This window comes from Nanorana parkeri, unplaced genomic scaffold, assembly GCF_000935625.1.
Source record: "Nanorana parkeri isolate BGI_ZX_2015 unplaced genomic scaffold, ASM93562v1 scaffold1440, whole genome shotgun sequence".
NCBI classification, from domain to species: Eukaryota; Metazoa; Chordata; class Amphibia; order Anura; family Dicroglossidae; genus Nanorana; species Nanorana parkeri.
In genome coordinates this window covers 12,114-21,451 of record NW_017307708.1, presented here as the reverse complement: position 1 = coordinate 21,451, position 9,338 = coordinate 12,114, and the positions used below count along the sequence as shown (strand labels likewise).

General features: G+C 40.3%; 1 protein-coding gene across 1 annotated transcript; it reads left to right on the top strand.

The window, feature by feature from the left end:
- Positions 1-707: 707 nt before the first annotated feature.
- LOC108798258 (zinc finger protein 300-like) lies at positions 708-8,399 on the top strand. The gene is made up of 5 exons (XM_018569990.1): positions 708-734; positions 2,168-2,261; positions 4,080-4,196; positions 5,391-5,477; positions 6,667-8,399. Exons 1-5 carry the CDS (start codon positions 708-710, stop codon positions 8,397-8,399), a joined length of 2,058 nt encoding a protein of 685 aa, XP_018425492.1.
- The last annotated feature ends 939 nt before the right edge of the window (positions 8,400-9,338 follow it).

The following is a 9,338-nucleotide window of genomic DNA, read 5'->3' as shown; positions in this document are numbered from 1 at the left end:
ATGTTTTGAACACATATTTTTGTGTATATTTAAATATGTGGTTTTGGCTCAGTATAAGATAGAAACTAGGTATTGCACATTTAAAAAGCACAAAACTGAACGCTAAATACAATTGTTTTTTTTCCATTTACTATTCTTTTCAATGAGGCTGCTTAAAGATACCCTGTTAAATACAATTTTCAGATACACTTTTTTGTTTAATTATCAATTTTCTAATTTAAGCATTGATTTTAACATCATAGGGCTCATGCCCTCTATGATGTTTGTATTTTTACCGGTATCATTACTTTTTGAGAAAAAAGGGTGTTTACCTTTTTTGTGTAAAAGATTTTTTTTTCTTCTTCCTGCTTACAGCTGAAGTAACCAACATTTGTCCTTCCATGAATAGGCCTCTAAAGAAATCACACCGTTGTTTCCGTGCAGGAGAAGAGCCAATAGACTGACTTCTCTGGTGGCCTGTGTGTCCTTCCTCCTCTCTGTTCTAGCACTGCATCTTCTGTCAGTGTCGTCAGCATTTGTCAGTTCCTGGAGTATCAGATGTATGTGTCCCTTGCTACCAGTGGCTCCTTCCTCTAACCCCTAAACCTGGTTATACACTAGTAGATTTCCAACGTTCATAAGAAAGATCTTTCTTTACCACCCCTTAAAGGAGAACTATGAGGTGAGTGAAAATCACTCTGCCTCATAGTTCGAGCCGACGTGTGACAATGAAGGTCGGCTCAATCGATCTGGAAGTGAGCGAACACATATCAACGCTCGCTCACTTCTTGATCATCTCCCTGCAGAGAGCAGTGACTGTCAGTCATGGCTCCCTGCAGGGATTCCCCCCTTCCAGCTACGATCCTCCAGCGCTGACTGGAGGAACGGATGGGGGAGGGGAAGGGTACAGCTGGCTCTGCCTCTAGATAGGCAGAGCCCGCTGTCATTCACACAGCTGGGTGGATCTCGACAGCATTGTCGGGATCCATCCCGGCTGCGGCGGTCTCAGCATACCGGGAGCTGTAGCTTGCCATATACTGAGCATTGGGTCACGGGAGGATGCTAGTATATGTCCTCCCGTGACCCTTAAGAGAACTATGGGGAAAAACACTTACCCCATAGTTCTCTTTTAATGCCATTAGACACTTGACGAACGTCGATCAAAATTTCGTTTGATTTTAACACTCGATTTTGGAATGAATGGAGTTTCCCAAACAAAAACTACATACTCTGTTAGAATTTTGTTCGATCAAGAAAAAATTTCCATCCTGCTCCTTTGAGTCTCTTTGTCTCTATGGTCAAAATCGTTCAACTAATAGAAAGTCGAATGGAAGATCTTTTGTATGAAAATTTGTTCAGAAATCTAAACGTTGTATGGTCAGCTTTAGTCCTGTTGTTATATGGGAGTCTGAGACAGCAGCCATGGGGTGGGATGTACAATCAATAGAGGGAATGTAGCAGACACACTAGACACACTTCCCAATGTGCGCCCTGCAGTTTGACTATTTTGGGTTAGGGGGACACACTGGAGTCCCAGCGTGCATTTTTGGTTGCTGGGCCTCCAGTGCGTCCCTGCACCTTATCAGGACGAGTTGGCTACCTCCAGGTACACCTGCATGTAATTTATCAACTTCATTAATATGCTCACACTTGGAGACTCGGATACATAGAGTTAGGACCACACTTTGCAGAAGTGCCTTGGCGCGGCAGTGTGGCTTCTACATATTTTTGGCCAAAAGTTTGTGCAACTAAAACCTCTGATTTTAACGCATACTGTTGACAGGGCTACTTGTTTGGTTGCAGGCTGGCTGGCAGGTTGAGGCTGTGGAATTTTTGTGTTTTGTATTATAGTAATGTAGCAGACACAGGCCACCAGGGAGGGAAGTATAATGGCACTTCTCTTGTAGGTACTTGGCGGTTTTATTTCTTTAGAGAGTTGACAGGGTGGGGGGAAAATTGGAGTTGGCCTTTAAATAAGAAGTGATCCCTGGATCAGCTGCTTCTGAGGTTGATGCTGATTGGTTGGTAGAAATTAGCTGCAAAATGGAATCAGATAAAAAATAGAATGCAGAGATGAAGTAATACAAGAATTAACTTGGCAACAACCAGGGTCATTTAAAAAAAAAAAAAATTTTTGATATTCTTTGTATAAAATAATTTCTGTATTCATGTGTTTTTATTTCCCCAGAATGCCAAGGATAAAGACTTCAGGGATACGGAGAATAAGGACAAAAGTGCTACCTCAGAGGGTTGCTGCAAAAAGAAAGGAAACCTACTTGCAGGTTATATACTGTGGTATTTAACTGTTTAAATCTGACTTATTGTATGTGTAATAAAATAAGTCTGAATATGTTTTCTTTAAATGCTCTAAGTTAAAAATGAAAGAATGCTTGCCTCTTTAAAGAACGCAACCATATTTTAAAATTTGTTATTTTCCTGTCTGGAATGGCACTGAGTGTCAGAGACATTTCTGAAAGTGACACTAGACTCAGAAGTAAAATTTTAAATATGCATTCAAGTACCCTAACTATTAACAAAATGTATCTTATTTTTGTATCAGTGGGCTTTAGATCCTCAAATCATCTCTGAATTCCTGCTGCTCCAAGCTCCCTCTTGGGATGGACTACAATCTCACGTTTAGTTTATTAATTTGTATCGAGATTGTAGTCTATCACAGGAGCGAGCTTTGAGCGGTGGCTACTTTACATCACACACACCGGGCCATGTAGAACAAAAGTAGTCACCATCCAGAAGGAAGGACAGTGTCAGCACGAATTCAGAGATGATTTGAGGATCTACAGCTGAGTGATTCACAAATAAGTTAAATTTTTCTTAATAGTTAAGGTACTCGAATATATTTTTAAGATTTTACTCCTGAGTTTAGTGTCTCTTCAACTGTGAAAGTAAATGTAATCTGGATTCTAGCTGAAGCAGGTTGGGTAGGACTTCTTTTAATGTTCAGTGGTTTGTCCCTTGGTATCTAAACCCAGTTCAGCAAATGCAGTGGTTCTGCATTGGATGTTGCAGTGGTACATTCACTATCATGAAAGTGGTTGTCAGATTGGATACATTTGTGTCTTCTCTACACTGTCAGCCTGTTGATTGGACAATGAAAGAGCAGCAGCAGACTCTACTCGCTTGGTCTCTCCCCCTATCAGCATGTTCAGTTTCAGCACATTCCCATGCAGTACACCTGATTGGCTCCCAGTGCCGCCACTGACACTACCAGTCTGAGTGCTGTTGAGCAGGAGATTGCAGGAGGCTCAAATTACTAGTTACTAAGTACTAAGTATTACTAAGTACTATTAGTATTATTCAAGTACTCATGCCAGTTGTACTGAAAAATACATTTATTTTAATACATAGCTCTCTGAAAACTATACTTGGAGTGCAACAGTACTATTCAGTTTTTCCAGTCTGTGTGCTCTCTTCTTCTTGTCCCTGCTTTTGCAATTTATTGCTGCAATGAATTTCTAAGGAGCTGCATTTTGCAAGTAGAGGGTGCACGGACCGGAAGCACTAATCTAAATGTGCTGCTGGGCTCTCTGCACAGTTTTTGGAAAGACATAACTCAAAAAGGATAGCACCGAGGTAAGTTTAATGTGTCACTGTATTTTCTAGTTATATTTCCTAGATCTCTTCTTAATTTAGAGACTAGAAGGCACAGATTGTCGTTTTCATCACCTTTGGCAGCAAGAGGCAGTAGGAAAGAGATTTTTAAATGAGATTTTAGTTAATACTGATTTGTTGGTTACTTACTGTCAAATGATAGTAACACCCATTTAGGAACAATTCTGTTTGCCCAAATACCCTTCACTGTAACACTGCAAGTGATAATTAGGAAATACATTATCGTAATGCTGTTATCAATAATTGCAGTATAGATAACTTCTGGAAATTTGTGTGCACACAAGAATAGTGGCAGTCATTTGAGTAAAAACACTGACAATTACCATAATGAGGGAAAGCTCACCCCATGAAGGCATTGATGTTCTGCTAGCTGTGTAAAATAAGGCGGTTACATTTGCTTTCTTCTTGTATTATAGGAAATGTGTACCCATATGAAAAAGTTACTTTTGGTGATTTTTAGCCCCCTACAGACTTTGAAGATGTTGCTGTGTATTTCTCAAAGGAAGAATGGCGATATCTAGAAGCAGACCAAATTAACCTTTATCGGCAAGTAATGATGGATAACTACCAAACAATCCACTCACTGGGTAGGCTGAATGATTTCATCTATAACAACCACATGATTTGGAGATAAACCTTTGCCTGTAACATATGTAATCTAAGCAGTCATAAATATTTATTAGCATTAAATGTGTTAATGGCTGATTTACTGGCACAAGGATGCTTCTGATAAATTCTTCAAAATCAGATGCATACTCTGCAGGGGAAGGCGTCGGAGTGTACTTGCATGACTGTAGGGAAGATCAGAAAGACGGGAACTGGCTACACTAGCTAAAGAGAATTCGGATGATAAAAATTAACTCTAGGAGCAGAGGTCAGCATGGTTCTAGGCTCTAGACATCTGCCGGAGTTGACCAAAGTCAATGTTGGAATTCAGCAAGAACAGACCAAAGTTCGGAGCTCCACGTAGCTCTTTGCAAGCAGCGATTGATGTCGATGCTCAGTCCCACAGCGTTAACCCTTCCACAGGGAAAACCTACAGGGAGCTGGACATTTAAAGGCACTCTATGACCAATGTAAATGGTTTTGCTCCTGCTGCTGGGCCCAACCAGTCTGCTTATGGAGTGAGTCTTTAGAGACCAAGCATGCACTGAGACAGGGCTAGCAACTGTGGACCTAGAGAGTGCTCTGGGGCTATATTGTTACCTAAGTGGAGTCTGGAAAGCTCTCTACATGGAACCCAGTGCACACTTCCTAGTTATCTATGCAATGTCCAGTCCAGCGGAGTCTGAACACTGCACTACAAAGGTCCTCTTAAATCATGTACTTCCTTTGCATGGTTTATACCTACATTCAAAAAGCATAGGATTTGTATAACTGGATTCTAAAAAAAAGGGGTTGTAGTAGTGATATGTTTTGTAGTAGGTATCGAGCTTTACTAGCATCACGTTTACTTAGAAATTACCTTTTGCACCTTACCAAATAACCCAATATGTTGATTTTTAAGTATACAAAAAATATGGCATTTACTGAGGGTGGTGACAGAATTTGTGTCATTTTAGTAGATCAAAAGGGGCTAAGAGCTGTCGGTAAACCTGTGCACAATGAGATTAAGGGATTGCTTTGTTTTCCCTATCTTTGGAGAACCATACAATCCATGTTTTTGGAGAATTGTTTCAGTTCTCCTGAATACCACTGATACTCTCAGTTCAACAACGTTGAAGTTTTGTTTTATTTCTCACTGTTTTCTTTACAAAAATGTATTTCATGTTTTCACTTAGGATACCAAAATGAAAAACCAACTTTGATCTCAAAAATTGAACAAGATGAAGATCTGTATATGACAGTATTGGAAAAACATTCACAGGGTCAGTTTGTGGGACATGTATTAGAGTTATATGTATTATATTTAGCTGCGCTGTGAACATGTCACCTTGTATAAGCTCTGTTTCTAAGAGAGAAACAGATATTGTATTTTGTTTTTTTTTAATTAATACACCACTCACCCTCTCCATACTCTAGCACTGGTTTCTCCATGCTTATTACTCGTCTATAATTTGGTCCTACAAATACAGTTACATTGATTGATGCATCCACGAAGAGTGAGTGATCACATACGATTACATTTGGTGTGCCGCTCAAATGCAGCGGCTGTCACCCGATGATTAACTTGAATGGGTGACAGCTGCCACTTGTAAACAGCAGTTTAGGGATTCCTGCTGCAGGAAATTGCAAGTTCCTGACACAGGAATCCCTAAATGCACCTTCATGGTGCAAATAGAGTCTTAGGTTTCTGAGTCAAGCTGGATTTAATTGCTTTGCAGAGTGCTGTTAGTACAACACTGGCAAAGCTTTCACAGAAGGGGAGAGGACGGGAAGACCTGATCAATATTCTGCTCCTTCACTGTCCAGTTTACAGACTGAGGGAGAAGAGGTGACTTAAAGGTGGACTATGAGGTGAGTGCTTTTCACTCACCTCATAGTTCTAGCCAACCTGTGACAATGAGACTGTCACAGGTCGGCTCAGTAGATCGGAGGTGAGCGAACACATACCGGCGTTCGCTCACCTCTCAATCCTGTCACGGCTCTCTGCCGTGACAGGGGCTGGATTCCCCTCCCCTGTCACGGCAGACTCTGCAAAGTTTTTTTATGAAATTACAATCTTTTACTGGAAGATATTTATTGTGGAAGAAAGCACGTTATAATTAATTGTCATAACCACATAATTTGTTTACTATTCATTTTTGTTTTGAGCACTTTATAAATGCTGTTTGGAGATTCATTTACATAAGCTAATGAGCTTATCACTGCTGCTGGGATATTTGTAGGGGTATAGTGTGGATTATTTAGTAATATATATTACTTAGATTTATAGATGTAGTGTTTTTTAAAAAAAAAGCAGAGTTTGCAGTTTGTGATTTTTCACCACCCTGTGCAATCCACATGTGTCTCTTGGCTCTTTTTCTTGACACCCTGCAAATAAAGACTATGCATTCCCATATTTAGAATAAAACTATTTTTGGGTTGGTAAGGTACTCACGTTTTTCCCTCTTGTAGATGCCCCTGGATTCATCACAAAAGAGCTCCATACATCTCTGTTAACACTTGAAGGACTGAGAGTGAAAGACATACATTTAATAGATGACCTAGAAAACAGTACAAAGACATGCTCTAATGAAAATGGGAGTCTACCCCGCAGACGTCAGTACAACTTCCGAGACCGAGTTGCAGTGGAGTACACAATGTTTTATGATGATGAAGATGAAATGAGAAATTGTAAACCTCACAAGAGCTTGCAGAGAAAATCAAGCTATGACAAAATTGTAGATGTCCTCCGATTTAAAACGGAACAGTTACGTACAACACCTGAGGAATTGACGGTGCAAGAAATACACTTAACAGGTCACCTACAAAATAATACAAAAACATCCGCTTATAAAAATCGGAGTCTGCGTTCCAAGCGTCAGTACAATTTCCAAGACAGGGGTGCAGTGGAGGACACCATGTTTTATGATGGTAAAATTAGTAAGCCTAAACCTCAGAAGAGCTTGCAGAGAAGGTCAAGCAATGGCAAAATTGTAGATGCCCTCAGATTCAACATGGAAAAGATACATACATCTTTAATGCCTGAAAAATTGACAGTGGAAGAAGTACACTTAACAGGTGACTTAAAAAATAATGCAAAAACATCCTCTAATGGAAATGGGAGTCTGCCCCCCAAACATCGGTACAATTTCCGATACAGAGGTGCAGTGGAGGACACCATGTTTTATAATGGTAAAATAAGTAAGCTTAAGCCTCAGAAGAGCTTGCAGAGGAAGTCAATGTATGGCACAATTGTAGATGCCCCCAGATTCAACATGGAAAAGATACATACATCTTTATCACCTGAAAAATTGAACGTAGAAGAAGTACACTTAACAGGTGACCTAAAAAACAATACAAAAACATTCTCTAATGGAAATGGGAGTCCGGCCCCCAAACGTCAGTACAATTTCCGAGACAGAGGTGCAGTGGAGTACACCTTGTTTTATGATGATGAGGTGAGAGAACTTAAACCCCATAAGAGTTTGAAAAAAAAGTCAAACTATGGCAATATCCAACCAAAGTGTGGCAGATATACTTGTAGTGAATGTGGGAAAAGCTATAGTCAAAAACCAGGGCTAATGAAACATCAGAAGATCCATACTGGCATTTCTATCTATGTTTGTTCAAAATGTGATAAGTGTTTCACTCAACGTGCTAACCTCAAGAGACATGAGAGATGTCATTCTGTAGAGAGACCCTTTGTCTGTTCTTACTGTGGAAAAGGCTTTACTGAATCTTCATCATTACTCAAACATCAGAGAATTCACACTGGATTTAAGCCATTTGCATGTTCGGAATGTGGCAAGACCTTCAGCATAAGTACCTACCTTATTGTCCACCAGAGAACTCACACAGGAGAGAAGCCATATGTCTGTGCAGACTGTGGGAAAAGCTTTACTCAAAGTTCCAGTCTCATCACACACCAGAGAACTCATACAGGCATAAAGCCGTATGCTTGCATAGAATGTGGGAAGGGCTTTACTACTAGTTCCCACCTTATCACTCACCAAAGAATCCACACAGGAGAGCGTCCTTACCATTGTGGGGAGTGTGGGAAGGGCTTCAAACATAGTACCCATCTTGTCCTACATAAACGTAAGCATACTGGTGAGCGGCCCTACAAATGTGTTAAGTGCCCACGGACCTTTGCCCAGAGACCTCAGCTTCTGAAACACCAACAAAAACGTCATGCATATGAATAGTCTTAGGAATAAACTGTTGTATAATGTCTACTAGGGATGTCCCGATGCCACTTTTTCAGGCCCAAGTAGAAGTATATCCCCTCATGTACTTGCCGATACCAATTACTGATACTTTTTCTTAAAGGGACAGGTGACTTTAAATGATCCATAGTACAACTACATATTATGTACTATGGATCATGATTTAACCTATTCATGTTAGCAGGGGAGAATTGTAACTCTATTGCTGGAGTGTAGTGGAGGTGTGTGCTGTATATATGTACTACATATACATTACACACGTCCAGTACACTACAGCAATAGATTTACAGCCAGCCCCGTCCCAGCTTCCCTCACTCACAGTTTCACTCCGATCCCTGTTGCCTCAAGCGGTGCCACTTGTAGTCGGCGCTGGGCAGGATCGCTGCATCAGGTCTCGGTGCTCAGCTTGTGGGAGGCGCTTGCAATTCTGCCCTGCTAACATGAATAGGTTAAATCATGATCCATAATACATATACAGCACATACGTCCAGTACTCTGCAGTAATAGAGTTACATTTATCCCCTGCTAACATGAATAGGTTAAATCATGATCCATAGTACATAATAGTACATAACATGTAGTTGTACTATGGATCATTTAACCCATTCATGTTAGCAGGGGATCATTGTAAATCTATTGCTGCAATATACGGGACATTTGTGCTGTATACGTACAGTACATATAGATATACAATTCTGCGCTGCTAACATGAATGTGTTAAATGATCCGTAGTACAGGGCTACATATGTACTACGGATCATTTAACCCATTCATATTAGCAAGGGATAATTGTAAATCTATTGTTGCAGTGCATTCTATATGTAGTATATAGTACATGTATATAGAGAGTGCACTGCAACAATACATTTACAATTATCCTCTGCTAACATGAATGGGTTAAATGATCCGTAGTACAGG

Bases quoted from the DNA above. Each gene is read 5' to 3' on its own strand.
- LOC108798258 (XM_018569990.1), top strand. From the start codon at position 708: ATGAAGGTCGGCTCAATCGATCTGGAA. The intron at 735-2,167 runs GTGAGCGAACAC...TTATTTCCCCAG, and splicing joins TCGGCTCAATCGATCTGGAA to AATGCCAAGGATAAAGACTT. The intron at 5,478-6,666 runs GTCAGTTTGTGG...TCCCTCTTGTAG, and splicing joins ATTGGAAAAACATTCACAGG to ATGCCCCTGGATTCATCACA.